Source organism: Mustela nigripes, chromosome 4, assembly GCF_022355385.1.
Source record: "Mustela nigripes isolate SB6536 chromosome 4, MUSNIG.SB6536, whole genome shotgun sequence".
Taxonomy (NCBI): Eukaryota; Metazoa; Chordata; class Mammalia; order Carnivora; family Mustelidae; genus Mustela; species Mustela nigripes.
In genome coordinates, this window is record NC_081560.1 from 154,770,807 (window position 1) to 154,784,552 (window position 13,746).

At 50.1% G+C, this 13,746-nt stretch overlaps 1 protein-coding gene and 1 long non-coding RNA gene across 5 annotated transcripts; both read right to left on the reverse strand.

Annotated features, from left to right (window-relative positions):
- Window positions 1-2,318: 2,318 nt before the first annotated feature.
- On the reverse strand, window positions 2,319-7,356 carry FXYD4 (FXYD domain containing ion transport regulator 4). Of its 4 annotated transcripts, XM_059395895.1 has the most exons (10): window positions 7,340-7,356; window positions 6,066-6,166; window positions 5,424-5,475; window positions 4,590-4,710; window positions 4,010-4,042; window positions 3,872-3,895; window positions 3,158-3,232; window positions 3,026-3,062; window positions 2,702-2,739; window positions 2,319-2,510 (listed from the first exon to the last, which is right to left on the reverse strand). In XM_059395895.1, exons 4-10 carry the CDS (start codon window positions 4,627-4,629, stop codon window positions 2,491-2,493), a joined length of 267 nt encoding a protein of 88 aa, XP_059251878.1. In that variant the 5' UTR covers window positions 4,630-4,710; window positions 5,424-5,475; window positions 6,066-6,166; window positions 7,340-7,356; the 3' UTR covers window positions 2,319-2,490. The 4 variants fall into 4 exon arrangements, with proteins under 4 accessions (XP_059251878.1, XP_059251879.1, XP_059251881.1 ...); XM_059395896.1 differs by lacking the exon at window positions 7,340-7,356 and having other exon boundaries at window positions 4,590-4,649; XM_059395898.1 differs by lacking the exons at window positions 5,424-5,475; window positions 7,340-7,356 and having other exon boundaries at window positions 4,590-4,649.
- Window positions 7,357-8,174: 818 nt separating this feature from the next.
- Window positions 8,175-10,129, reverse strand: LOC132015317 (uncharacterized). Its single transcript, XR_009403616.1, has 4 exons — window positions 9,868-10,129; window positions 9,431-9,584; window positions 8,474-9,274; window positions 8,175-8,338 (listed from the first exon to the last, which is right to left on the reverse strand). It is a non-coding gene; the product is annotated as an uncharacterized LOC132015317 (long non-coding RNA).
- Window positions 10,130-13,746: the final 3,617 nt, after the last annotated feature.

The following is a 13,746-nucleotide window of genomic DNA, read 5'->3' on the forward strand; positions in this document are numbered from 1 at the left end:
GCTCACTAGTGCTGGGCAATGACGAGTCCCATATATTGAGGGTGTAGGTCTCATGGGGTCCTTCACCCCAGAGTGGTTGCTTCCAGGAGGGAACTGTGCAATTTGTTCAGATGAACTTGGAATAAAGCTGTGTTTGGCAGGCTGAAGATACAGGAAGATGAGGACTGGTGTCCACTGTGAAGTGGAGCCAGAGAATGAAACCGTTCAGAGGGATGTGGAAGGTTTTGTCCGGAAACCCTCTACCAGAGGGGGCTCCCAGGTTGGAATCACGCACGGAATCTCGGGCCAAAGTGGTTGAGGTTCCCCTGCACCTGGTTGGCTCAGTGGGTAGATCATGCTGTTCTCAATCTCCGGGTGAGTTCCATCCCCACCATGGGTTTCTGAGATTACTTAAATAAATCAACTTTTTAAAAAAAAAAAAGCAGTTTTCCGTCACTCAGAGGGTGGCGTTCTGACAATGTCACTTCAGTCTCTGCCGCACCAGCCCCATGAACGAATGGCCACAGACTTCGCTTTCTTAAGTGGAGCTTATTTTTACTTCACAGTTGCAATCCACTCACACCAGCGTCCTCCCCTGCCCAAGGAGGAGGGGGTCAGGCACCCCACTTCCCAGGATGGAAAAGCTAGCTTGGAAGCCACTTCTGGCTGCTCCCCTATGTTGGGCTCCCCACAGCTGGTGCTCTCCTGCCTTCCTCCTGCTCCGACCTCCCATGGGGCTCCAGGGTCCCCCAATTCCCGGCTCAGGAGGGGGCAGTGGTTCTCCCTGCAGTGACCGCACCTGCCTCCTCTTTGATCTCCTCACTGATGTGCCACTCACACTGGCTTTTCTCTGGTCCTCCAAAGGCCGATTACAAGTGCTAGTCTCTCTACCAGGAAAGATGTCTGTGCAGCTGGCTCCTCTGATCATTCACCTTCGAGGATTCAGCTCAGAGGTCACCTCTTAATCCAATCACGTTGCCATGCACGCCGGCTGCTGAAACACACACATTTTCTTCACAGGGTGCCTCGGCTCAGAATCCTGGGGCCTTAAGGGCCTTATAGGATTGGTCCTGCTGGGTGATGAGCTTGGCTCCCTGCCACCCTTGGTCTTCCATTAGACAGGTGTCTCCGGTCTCACTCAGGTTTCTGGACTTCCTGTTGGCAGCTCATGTCCGGCCTTGGAACCCTCCCCCACCTCTACCTCCTCCTGTGTCCTATTTCAAGGACCCTAAGCAGATCTATGAACCTCCTGGATGGGGTGCCAACCAGGAGGAAGGGTTCAGCTTTCAGACTCCCCTGCTCTGGTGTTCTAACCCAAGTCTACAAGTCAGTGGCCTAAAGTCTAGGACACAGGGTAATTTCCAGGACACGGCCCCACCCTGAGAAGTAGAGGGAGGATCTGGAGCAGTGCACCATTAGAGAGCTGGCCTGAAGCAACCCCAAGATATACCAAGTTGCCCCAACATGGCTGTCCATCACTCCAGATCTGGTGCACTCCAGACTGTGTACCACCATCTGGAAGGGACAGGGGAGATCTCTGCTGCTTCAGTCTGCTTCCACCCTAGGGCCGATGTTGGGAGCAGGGGCTGGACTGAGGGCACCTTAGCTCCTTCTGTTCTGGACTATGGAGACTGGCATGAAGGATAGGGCTGCAGGACAGACCGGCTGACGAGATGGGAGCCCAACCCCATACCTGTAGGGACCTCTCAAGTGAGGTGTTCTGGGAGTGGATTTTGGACATATTAGGGAACCTAGATTTGTATGGATGGTCTTTGGTTCTAAGATGCAGGGTTTCTTGGGATGTGGCTCATATTAGGGTCCAATAGGATATTATCTAGGGTAGGCAGAGAGTCCATGGGTTTGTCTGAGGGTTATATAGGATTTTACATCGGGTGGGTCAACAAAGGAATTGCTTCATTTCCTGAGCTGTGTGAACGACAGCATTCACTGAGTGAGGTGGCCTGTTCATGGAGGGTGAGCCCCTGGGGATCATTCTGGGTTAGAGAATGTCATGGGTACCTGGTTCACAGGGACTTCTAGGGTCTCTAGGCAAGGTAAGGAAATTGTAAGGTCCTTTGATATAAAATTGAGGTATTTTGCACAGTGCATGGATGAGGCAAGGGGGAAGAAAACCAATGATTAGTTTTTCAAAGCTGGGGGCATGCTGGGAGTAGGCCTCAGGACAGACACGTGGCTGTAAGAAGCAACAGCAATCCACAGGACCCCCTCCCCACCAGCCACTGAGGGCCTGAGTATTTCTGAGCAAGATGTCAGAGTCCCTGCCCAGACTGCCCATCCCTGGGATCAGATACACAGAAGGACCCACTTACACACTGGAGGGAGGGGTGAGACAGTTTAATTTAGAAATAAGCTTTGGACAGCCTTCTGATCAGAAGGGAGACTAAGGGCCCACTGTGGGGGGAAAAGGCCATCATGGAGCGTAGGGCCCCCACGTGGGGAAGGAACAGCATCGGAGCCAGTACCAAGAGTGCCATGAAGCTGGTCCTGTGCTCAGCAGGTACTGGCAGAGCCTGAGGAGAGAATGGGAGTCAGGTCCTTGTGACATGGTCACTACAAAGACAATCCTTTCAGCCTCCAGAAACCCCCAGACTGGGCTGGCTTGGCCAGCCTTACACAAGGCATTTGATAATGCTCAAATACTATGGCCACCCTGCCTGAGTGCCTGGAAGCTTCTCAAAGACACCAAAGAAGCCCATCTTACCTGGAGTGATGAGTGGAATGGCTTTCTCAGGTAAGGGGCTGAGAAAGGAGCACATCAAATTAGCATTCCCAGTCCTTCTGTCCTTTATCCCCCAGGAAGACACCGGGTGCTCCCTCCCTAGGGGGGGCACACACACTTCCTTGCTATTCTTCCATTGTCACTTTAAACAATAACAAGGGTTATAGCTTTCCCTGATTTGGGGCACTTCAGGGCTGATAATCCATGAATAACAAATCTCACTGCAAGCCCAGGATGCAACCCAGGGGCTGTCCTCTTGCTCTAAATTACAGGATGTTACCCCAAAAGAGGTATGCTCGGTCTCACCTGTGCTTCTGATTGTACTTGCATTTGCATTTTCCACCTGTGAGAGGAAAAGCTGGTAGGTGCAAAGAACCTGGGGCACCTGGGCCACCCCACACCCTCCACCATGCCCAGCCCCGTGGCCCGACCACTCACTTAGGGCTATCAAGATTCCAGCGATGCACAGGAGCCCTCCAAAAATCATGCCGCCCAGCTGCAGGCTTTCCCAGTCTGGGGGAGCAGAGAGTGAGCTGGCACGAGCCTGGCTCCACTCCACTCGCTCACTCAAAACACACATCTGATCACCTGCTTGTCCCCTGCTCATGCATTTGCACTTACATTTCAGGCAACAGGAAAGACAAGCCAGTAAAAAGATAGGGAAGCATGAGGAAGAAAAAGTAAGCAGAAGAGCACAAAAAAATAAGGGGGTTGGAAGCTTTTTTGATCAAGGAAGTCTTTTCTGAAAGGTGGCATTTGTGCTGAGGCTGGAGGGAGAGGAAGAGTGTGTAGAACACTGGAGACAGTGGCGGACAGAGGAAGAGGAAAGCTGCTGCGGGCTGTCGGGCAACAAGGAGACCATGCTGGGGAAGGCAAGTGAGAGAGTGGAAGATGAGATACCTGGGGGCTCAAAAGCCTCCAGCCCTTTCCCCAGAAATCTTCCTAAATATCCTGTGGGTACCTTCCCTCCTTGCTGGAATGAAGTTCTCCCAAAGCTCATGCTGCATATTGCCCTCTCGCTCTTTTCATAGACCATTCCGACTCTGTAATCCCCAGTCCAGCCCCTTTCCTCAATAGCCCTCACCAAGCTCTAGCAAAGAGGTCCAGGATAGGCAAAGGCAGGGGTGGGGGATGAGGGAGATCAGCTCTTACCATAGTAGAAGGGACTGTCTTTATCTGCAGGAAAGGGGGTGGGGGAAAAAAAAACCAATAAGGACCAGAACCAGGATGTGGGGTCTTAGAGGGAAAATGTGGGGCAGTGGGAGCAGGGCAGTCTGGGGCCTCACTCACCAACCAGGTCATTGGCTTCTAAGGCAGGCAGGCCTGGGTGGGAAAAGGAGGGATCAGGTATTAATTCATGACACTGGTCTCAAAAGGAAGCAGCAGGCATGTCCTCAGCCCAGACCAGCCTCCTGGGTCCTGGACCCTCATACCTTCCCCGGCCCCAGATAGTCCTGGGATTTTGTCTTTCACCCCATAGCTGTTCCTCCCACCCCCCAGCCCTTCTTGCCATTTCTCAGGCTTCCTGCTATTTCTTGCATCTGAAATGCATGCTGTGTTGGTATCTTTTTACCCTCTTCTGAGCAGCTTCCTACAGAGATCCTGGCTAATGCCCTACAGGGAACAGGGAATGCTTCTCTCTTTATGCCAACAGATGGTTACTGTTTTCCAACATTCAATTATTTAGGACAATTTTTGCAATATCCTCTTCCTCCCTGTACTATTATCTCCTAGTGTCACTCTTTAAATGGACAGTTTAAGTGAAAAAACATTTGTTCAACATCAGGCCCCCTTTGGGAGATGCTGCCCTGGTTTTCTCTGCCTTGTGGGGAGGGTGAGTGGTAGCAGGTTCATTTCTGGGAGGACTCACCTGCCAGTGTGAGGAGAAGGCCCCGGGTCACTCTGTTCATGATATGGCTGCAGAGCAGGACTGCAGGGGAGGGGGGCGGGATGGGGTCAGATAGCCAGGACCTGCCCCAGATTCACAGTGCCTAGGGCATAGATCCCAAGGGTGCACTTAGTTTATGAGGTGGGCTTAGGAAAGTTACTGATTTCAGTTTCCTCATCTAGAGATGATAATAGTAAATGCCCAGTGGAGTTACCTGGATTGAGTTAATACTAGTTAAGTCCTTCGAACAATGCTCACACCTAGTAAGTGATTTGTTAAATTCTTTGTTAAAGTCTTTAATCAGAAGCCTGACTCTAGGTCAGAGGAGCAGGGCTACTGTTCTAACTCAGGCTTTGGTTCCTTACCCCCACTCCAAAAGGCTAGGTACCCTGAGCTATTGTTCCCAAAGGTCTGGGCCTCCGGCGATATCAGGATGAATTCCAAGATAGTCTCTGCAAAGGGCGAGCACACCCGGGTTGAGCCGCAGAGAAACAGGCAGCTGAGGAGGGGAAAGGTGGTAGTGGAAGCATGTGAGGGCCTCCCACTCCAGCCCCAGCCAGGGATCCTGCTCCAAGGCAGCCCCAAATCCCACAGCAGGAAACTGCCTAGTGGGTGGAAGGAACATTGCTCCTTTCTTTCCCCCGGGGTGGGAACCATTCATGTCCTAAGTACTAGTAACTAGGGTGGCTGTTTCCTCAAGATAAAACCCCTTCCAGCTCTCTGCATGTAGTTAGCTGCAGGCAAGCTTAGGGACTGTCAGCTGTTGCAAACTGAAGCCCCCATTCTTATCTGTAACTCTAATCCCCTCAAACCCACCTAACAGCTGTGTGACTCAGTGGCTTGCTTCACCTCTCGGTGCTTCAGTGTCCTGTAAAATGAGGACAATCAATAGCAACTGCATGCAGTTATGATCGAATTAAATGCATTACTCTATGTGAAGCCCAAGAATAATGCCTAGCACACAGTAAGTAATGAAACGTGTTACAATGAAGAAATACACAGCCCTCCATACTTGCTAAATGGGATGCTGCCTGATTCATGAATCGCTTAATAAAAGTTGATATATAAATAGATACATACATACAAACATACATACATAGGTCCTTTTGCCCTAGATGGGAGGGACTAGTAATGTCCAGCTTCTGAATGTGGAAGTTTGTCGACTTTTAACAGTCTCTGAAGCCGGCCCTCCTTTGGACTCACCCTTCTCACCACCCTGGGATTCCTTAGCCAGAGGCCGGCTCCTGTTTCCTCCCACCCCTATCCTGCTCTCTGTAGGACAGTGGTCACAGAGCCAACGGCCTCTGATGCTCAAAACCCTCAAAAATGCACCCTGTTACTGAGACTACCCAGGCACCCACCACCCCTTCCTCAGACTGGTACCACTCTCCACCCTCACCCTTCTTCTGCCACCCTTCCGCCCAGCAGCCCTGAAGTCCTAGCCAGACACTTGCTCACCTGAGAGCCGGGCGCAGATCTGGAGAGGCTGCTGGGGCTGGGTTCAGCCCAGGTGGGTTCCAGCTCTTTAAACCCAACAGCTCCGCCCAGGGCAACAATACCTGTAGGCAGGAGAGAACTGGTCAGATTCCTTGAGATTCCAGGAGCTCCTTCTCCACTCCTCCCACCCCCCACCCCAACCCTGTGAGCTCTTGAGACAGTTTGCCCTGCCACACCCAGTGCAGAGCTGAGCTCCTGGGGGCGCCGGGGCCATCAGAGGCTAAGGTGGTGAGAATTTTCTTGAGGAGAAAGTGGACTTTCAGCTTCTTTAGCTCATTTAGAGGGGTCCAGAGGGTTGCTGGAAGGGGGATACGCTGTTTCTGGGTTCTTGTGCCAGCAGCCGGGGTTCAAGGACTGCTGAGTGGGGTGTCTGGGGGACAACTGAGTCAAGGAGTCAGGGACTGGCCTTGAGGCTCCATTTGCTCAGTGGTCCCATTGCTTTTCCCTGGACTGGGTGTTTACTGAGGGGGACGGCTGGGGTTGATGGCTTCCTTCAGAATTGCCCACCATCTGACCAGGCCCTGACACCCACTTAAGCCCAGGGAAACTGATGGCTAAGATGAGAAACCAGCCTGGCCCAGGCCCTGGTTTCTTGCCTGCTCCACAGAGTGTGGGGGAGGGGCGGTGCCAGGAGGAGGACTGCCAGCTCCAGGCTGAATAGTGGGCTGCTTTCCTCTGTGGACCCCCATACCTGCCTCATGGGCTGTTGGCCAAACCCCCCTTTCGCCCCTCACTCCACCACATGCTCTTGGCCTGGATGAGCTCTGGCTTCTCCCTTCTGCTGTCCCTCCTCCCCAGTTCCTCTTTGCTGCTTTTATCACTGGATGGTAATCAGCTGAGGTCAGGGCTGTTCGTTCCCTTATTCCCAATGGCCAGTCATGGACATTAGTAAATCAGTTTTGATTGGATTGTTGAGTCAGTGAGGACAAGAAGCCACCAGAGGCTCCCAGTCCTGGGGATGAGGGGGCAAAACAAAACCTTGAAAGGCAGGGTGGGGAGGAAGGGTGAGTAGGAAGGGAGTGGGTATTCCTGGTACGAACATGTTCCACCTTCTCATGAAAACCTTCCACGGTGCCCCCTGTCTTCAAAAGTTCAAGTCCAGGGGCTCTGGGGCCAAGAAGAGCTAGAATTGAAGCCCAGCCTCCCGTTTGCTCACTGGGTAAGCTCAGGTACCTCCTTTATCATTCCAAACCCCAGTTCCCTCTCCTCTAAAATGGAATAATGACAGGACTGACCTTTGAGGTTTGCGGCGTAGGTTCTGCGGGGGTATGGGCCTGCTCCATGATCAGCCCTCAATATGTATTTGTGGAATGAATGCCTCCTAGGTCTAGTGCGAGGAAAGTTCGTCAACCTCAAGATTCAGAACCATTAATTGCACATACTTGGAAGTGAAATCCAGGCTCTGTTAGTTACTTGCTATGTGCACTTGAGCAACTAATTTACCCTCTTCCTATTTATTCATCCATAAAGTAGGAACCATGACCGAGCCTACTCTGAATGTTTGTGGGGACGATGACATCAGATTGTGCTGCTCGGCTCACTGTAACTGGAGCTCGGAAGGCCCTGTTGGATGCCCAGAGAGATCTGCAGCATAAGAGAAAGGGGGTCTTCAATAGAGAGCCCCCCCCCCCCCCGACAGAGAAACCACATTCTAGAGAAGAGAAAGGTCTTGCTCAAGGTCACATTGTGCCTTCATGGAGGAAGGGGGTCTTAGCTCAAGTGATTAAACCCTTCAGCAGTGTTCTGCCCTGTCAGGTCACAGTGAGGAAGCAGCAGCCATGAAGCAGGCATTCGCAAAAAGGGCCCTCTTTGCTTTTGGAGGTTTCCAGGAAGCATGGAAAGGACCTCAGATCCACTTCTCCAGAAGGCCCTAGCACCTTTGCTCTGCCCTGCAGCTTCTGTCCTTAGTCAGGCATCCTCCACTCCCTTCCACATCCCTGTGAGATAGCATCATCTGTAACAGGTAGAAAGAGAACTTCACCTGAGCCTCGTGGTCTTGACACTGGTCCAAGGTAGGGGATAGGTTGAGCCTGGCGCAGAACCAGCAAGAGAGAGCCCAACTACCTGTGTGTGACTTCTGCAAGCGCAATGGTAAGTCACTGCCTCATCTCTTCCATTTGCCCAAACTGGCCATAGGTGTTCGTGCAGAACAGCTGAAGAGCTTGTCTATCCCCTCTTGGAGGGGCCTCAAAGGCTGACCATTCACTCAGTGGCAGGCAGCAATGCCTTCCCCGCTGGAAGTGGTGGGAAGTCAATTCCCAGGTTAGTGCATTTATCTTTTTAGATATTAAAATCAGTACTTACACGTGGTCATGAAACTGGTTGTTGAAACCTTTAAATGTTTGGCATATTAAGAAGTGTTTACTAACCTGTCCTTTTCATTCATTAGGAGTGTTTAGGATGAACAACTGCTCGCTCTCTCAAAGTATAATTCCTGAGAGGCTGGACTGGCAGTGAAGGCTGCTTTCAGGAAATCACTTTCAAGGAGGGCTGTTCGCTTGCCCTGCTTCTTGGATATGCATTCCTCGTCAGAATCTCTGGAGCCGTCCATTTGGGTCTGATTTCTTTTCTTCCTTCCTTTTAAGATTTTATTTATTTATAAGATTTTATTTATTTATTTGGAAGAAAGAGATAGGGAACATGAGCAGGGTGAGGAACAGAGGGAGAAGCAGACTTCCCGATGAGGAGGGAGCCCGATGTGGGGCTCAATCTTGGGACTCTGGGATCATGACTTGAGCTGAAGGTGGATGCTTAACCGACTGAACCGCCCAGATGTCCCATGAATCTGATTTCTTACCTTCCAGATGGGAGATCTGGGTAAGAGGCACTGAGACTTACAGGGAAATCAAGCCTTGGGGTGATGGAAGGCTGGAAAGAGTGGGTGAAGGAGAGCCAGACTTTGGCAGGTGCAAGTGACAGCCTGGAGGTATTAAAAGTTGAGAGGGAGAAAATGCAAAGATCCAGTCTGAACTCTTTCTTCCCCTTCTGGAGTCAGTGTTGCAAAGGATATAAAGGACCTTGTGTGGAAGATGGTAAGTCTGTTGCCAAGCGTGTCCACCTGAAAATCAGCACTGATGCCCAGGATCCCACCTCTGCTCATGTCAATCACTGCCACACCTCCTCACACTCCCGAACTGTGCTTCTCCCCTTCTGCAAGCACCAGTATTGCTCTGTGAAAACCAGAGATGCATCCTCAAAGCCATTAACCTTCCCGAGAAAAGGTAATAAAACAGGAATTATCTAAGAAGGACCAGAGGTAAAATGAAAGGGAAGTAGTAGTTATCTTGCCTAGCACATAGTGGGAGCATAATGTGTTTTTTTCCTACCTTCCAAGAGGGACTGAATGTCAGCATCAGTAGAAGGCTGAGACTGTCTATTTTGACGGGGTTTGGTAGAGGAGGGAGAAGACCGCATTCATGAGGTGTGAGAGGTTATCTCTGATCTCTGAGGCTTCTCCCAGTTGTCTCCAATGTTTCATCCCTGTGAGAAATAGATACTGAATTCCCACCTGGACCCACCTCCTGTGCTGTCTCCCTCAGGAGTCCCTCAGCTCTCCTTCCCCTCTCTCTGCATTTTCCCCCAGGTCCCCCAGGTGAGTTCAGAGAGCTGGGCTCCTATCTGGGGTCACGCAGATCTGGAGCTCACTCCCTTTGATGATGCGGGAGAGGAGTGGGAGAGAATGAGGCAGCCTGTGAGAGGAGGGTAGCGGGTGGAGGAGGAGGAGGGCGGCCATCTGAAGGGTAGCCACTGTCTGAGGGCTCACTGTTAGGCCTTTGGCCCACTCTTGCGCGTTAGGAAGACAGAAGGAGGGGGGCTTCACTGCGGATTCCAAGGGCCTTCTGGAAGAGAGGACACGGAAACGATGAGAGGTAGGTCGTCTCACGAAGAGAAGTCTATGGGTCTCGATGGTAGCCACTCCCCTTAGGACTGTATAAGAGTCTAACTCTCTTAGTCCGACTGCGGCCTCCAGAAATGATGATTCCTCCGCCTCTAGGAGGCCCCTTTCTAGCGGCCATCCGTTACCACCTTTGTGCATAGGACCAAGAAACAGCCAATCGGAATAGAACCGTGGTGGCTTCCAGCCAGTCAGCACTAAGATATGGCTGTTGAGGCGGGGCCGCGGGTGAAGCCGCCTGTGGGGCGAAGACCCAGGCTGTGTGGGCGGGGCCTTTCTGTGGTTCCTCCTCGCGCGGATTGGCTGCTCCGGTCAAACAACGGGTTTGTCAAGTAGTCGCCTTGTTACGCATGCGCAGCCACACAGGTTGCTGTTTGCCCTGTGAAGGTCGTGACTCGTTTTAAATCTTGCCAGAGTTTTTGTGCGTCTCTTGTTAGTTCGTGCAACCGTGATTGTCACGGTTTTCGGGAAGTCGTGGTCATCGGTAACTGGGACTCTAGAGGCTGTGAAGGATAGCTGAGGTGAAGGGACAGCACAGCTGCTGAGTCCAGAGCAGGCCAGGGAGGAGGAAGCCAAGAGCAGGGCCGCATGGGGAACGGGCAGGAGGCGGTGAGCTGCTTGGAGTGAGGCCAGAAAGCCGGCAAGGGACCTTGGACTTGGGGAGGCCTTCACACAAGGGCGAGATATGAGGCAGAAGCCCTAATGCGGAAGGAGAGAGGCGGAAACTGTTCACTGAACTGAGGTCAGGCGACGTCACTTCTCCTTGACTTTCTGTTGTTTTTGTTAGACCTCAGTAAAGCTTTCCTCTCACCCACAGGGCCCTAAGCATAGTTGTGCTATGTGTGCCTCTCGTGAACCAGATTTCTCAGCTCTCGACCTTGTAATTGGAAGTATCTCGTGGACACGCGCCCTCTTCACTTCCTAGGGGTACTTGACAGGCAACTTCCAAAACAACTATTCCCGGGTGCCTGGCTGTCTCAGTCGGTAGTACTGTTGATCTTGGGGTTGTGAGTTCGAGCCCCACGTAGGGTGTAGAGATTACTTAAGGGCCACCTGGGTAGCTAGGTTGGTTAAGTGCCTTCAGCTCAGGTAATGATACCAGGGTACAAGGATCAGAGTCCCCTGTCCCTCCTCCCTGCTTTCTCTCTCAAATAAATAAGTAAAATCTTAAAAAAAAAAAAAAAAAAAGAAAGAAAAGAAGAAGAATCTTACACTGTTTAACCCCCCCCCCCCCCAATATATTTCAGAGTTCCCTCTCTTAGGTCACCTGCTTATCCACCTGGCCACACAGGCCACCACTAAGCACATAAGGAGTTCTCTATTGATGCACCTGCTCCTCAGGCTAGGACCCTTCAAGGGCACTAACACTTCTCACTCTGGTGACTGCAGCTTCCTCCACTAGAGCAGCCTAAGTGAGTGCTTGCTACCTGGCAGGCTGTTTTCCAGCACTTTCCGTGTATTAACTCATGTTATCCTAAGAACAGCCTATCTAGAGAGGCTTCACCACCTGATTTCAGGATGGGAAAATGAGATGGATCATTAAGTGAAGCTCTGGGCCACACAGCTCTAGAGCTGGCTCTTAACCACCACTCTCCACACTAAGCTGTGCGCGTGATTTATTTTTAATATTATTTAAAACAGCTCTGTTGAGAAACGATTTACCTACCAAGCAATTACTCTATTTAAAATATAGAGTTCAGGGCACTTGGATGGCTCAGTTGGTTGAATGTCTAGCTCTAGGTTTCTGCTCAGGCCATGATCTAGTGAGTCATGGGATGGAACCCTGTGTTGGGCCCGTGCTCAGTGAGGAGTTTGCTTGAAATTCTTTCTCATCCTCTCCTTTTGCCCCTCCCCCTCTGCACATTTGTGTGTGTGTGTGTGTGTGTGTGTGCCCTGTCAAAATACATCTTAATTTTTTAGAAAATTATTTATTTGACAGAGTAGAAGCAGGGGGAGTGGGAGGGAGGGAGAAGCAGGCTTCCTTTGGAGCAGGGAGCCTGCCTCAGGGCTTGATCCCAGGACCCTGGGATTATGACCCGAGTGGAAGGCAAAGGCCTAATGACTGATCCACCCAGATGCCCCTAAAATACATCGTTTAAAAAAAAAAAAAATATATATATATATATATGTATATGTATGTGTGTGTGTGTGTTTGTATATATATATAATATATTTTATATATATATATTTCTCTTTGGGGGTATGTGTGTGTGTGTGTGTCTGATTTTTTATGCAGGTAATAATATTTAGCTATTAACATTTTTTTGAAGTAATTTCTGTGTCCAATGTGCAGCTCGAACCCACAACCCTGAGATCAAGAGTTGAATTCTAAGTGTACTTTTTATTTTCACTAGGGGCCCAGTTGTCAAAAAGTTGGTATCACTATACATGTATGTGTGTGCCAGGGTTTTTAAAATAAGTTATAAGTTGGGTGCATGGGTGGCTTAGTCATTAAGCATCTGCCTTCAGCTCAGGTCATGATCCTGGGGTCCTGGGCCCCACATTGGGCTTCCTGCTCAGCAGGAAGCCTGCTTCTCCCTCTCCCACTCCCTCTGCTTCTATTTTCTCTCTTGCTGTGTCTCTGTCAAATAAATAGATAAAATCTTAAAAAAAAAAATTTATAAGTTAGAGAGGTTCCTGGCTGGCTCAGTTGGTAGAGCATGAGACTCTTGATCTTTTTTCTTTTTTAAGTATTTTATTTATTTATTTGACAGAGATTACAAGGAGGCAGAGAGGCAGGCGGAGAGAGAGTGGGGGAAACAGGCTCCCTGCTGAGCAGAGAGCCTGATGTGGGGCTCTATCCCAGGACCCAGAGATCACAACCTGAGCAGAAGGCAGAGGCTTAACCCACTGAGCCACACAGGCTCCCCGAGACTCTTGATCTTGGAGGTCATGAGTTCAAGGCCCACCTTGGGGGTAGAGTTTATGTACTTAAAAAGAAAAAAAAAAAAAAGAAAGAAAAGATAACATATATTACAGTTTGGTTTTACAACTTTTCATTCTAATATAATTTCCATTCTAATATAATTAATTTGATATCATTGATAAACATAAATTTTGATTCTCACCCCAGTTCCAGGAACTGGGGGCCCTGAACTAGGCAATGCAAAGCCCCTGCCTTGAGTGACTGACATCACGGTGAGGGCAATGAGTTGGAAAAAGAAATAGATGGTACAGTATTTCAAGTACTCATGGACAGGTGCAGTGAAGACACAGAAAGCAGCTGAGATGTAGAAAATGATGGGGGAGAGACAGCTTTCTTAGACTGGGAGGTCAGAATTGGTCAATGATAGAAACATAGATTTAAAACATTTGTATGCCACAGTCAAATTTTCCTTTGCCATTTTTTTTTCCTGGTTGAACTGAGCCAAGGAAGTCAAACATATGCCCAGATTTTAGGTTAGAGCATAATTTACAAAAAAAGGTGTTTTTTTTTTTTTTTTTTTTTAAGATTCTATTTATTTATTTGTCAGAGAGCACAAGCAGGAGGAGCAGCAGGCAGAGCAGGCAGTGGGAGAAGCAGGCTCCTGGCTGAGCAGGGAGCCCAATGTGGGACTTGATCCCAGGACCCCGGAACCATGACCCGAGCTGAAGGCAGACCCTCAACCGCCTGAGCCACCCAGGCGTCCCACAAAAAGGGTTTTTTATTTAAAGCTAGTGACTCTCATTCCAAAAAATGTCTCTTCCATCAAATCTGTTTATCTCGTTAAAACAAGACAACAGGCCCCCAAATGGAGTCACTTATGC

Excerpts from the sequence above, each read along its gene's own strand:
- FXYD4 (XM_059395895.1), bottom strand. The coding sequence starts at position 4,629 with ATGAACAGAGTGACCCGGGGCCTTCTCCTCACACTGGCAG. Across the intron at positions 3,063-3,157 it reads TGGAATCTTGATAGCCCTAA|GTGGAAAATGCAAATGCAAG; the intron begins GTGAGTGGTCGG and ends TTCCTCTCACAG. Across the intron at positions 2,511-2,701 it reads CATTCCACTCATCACTCCAG|GCTCTGCCAGTACCTGCTGA; the intron begins GTAAGATGGGCT and ends TTCTCTCCTCAG.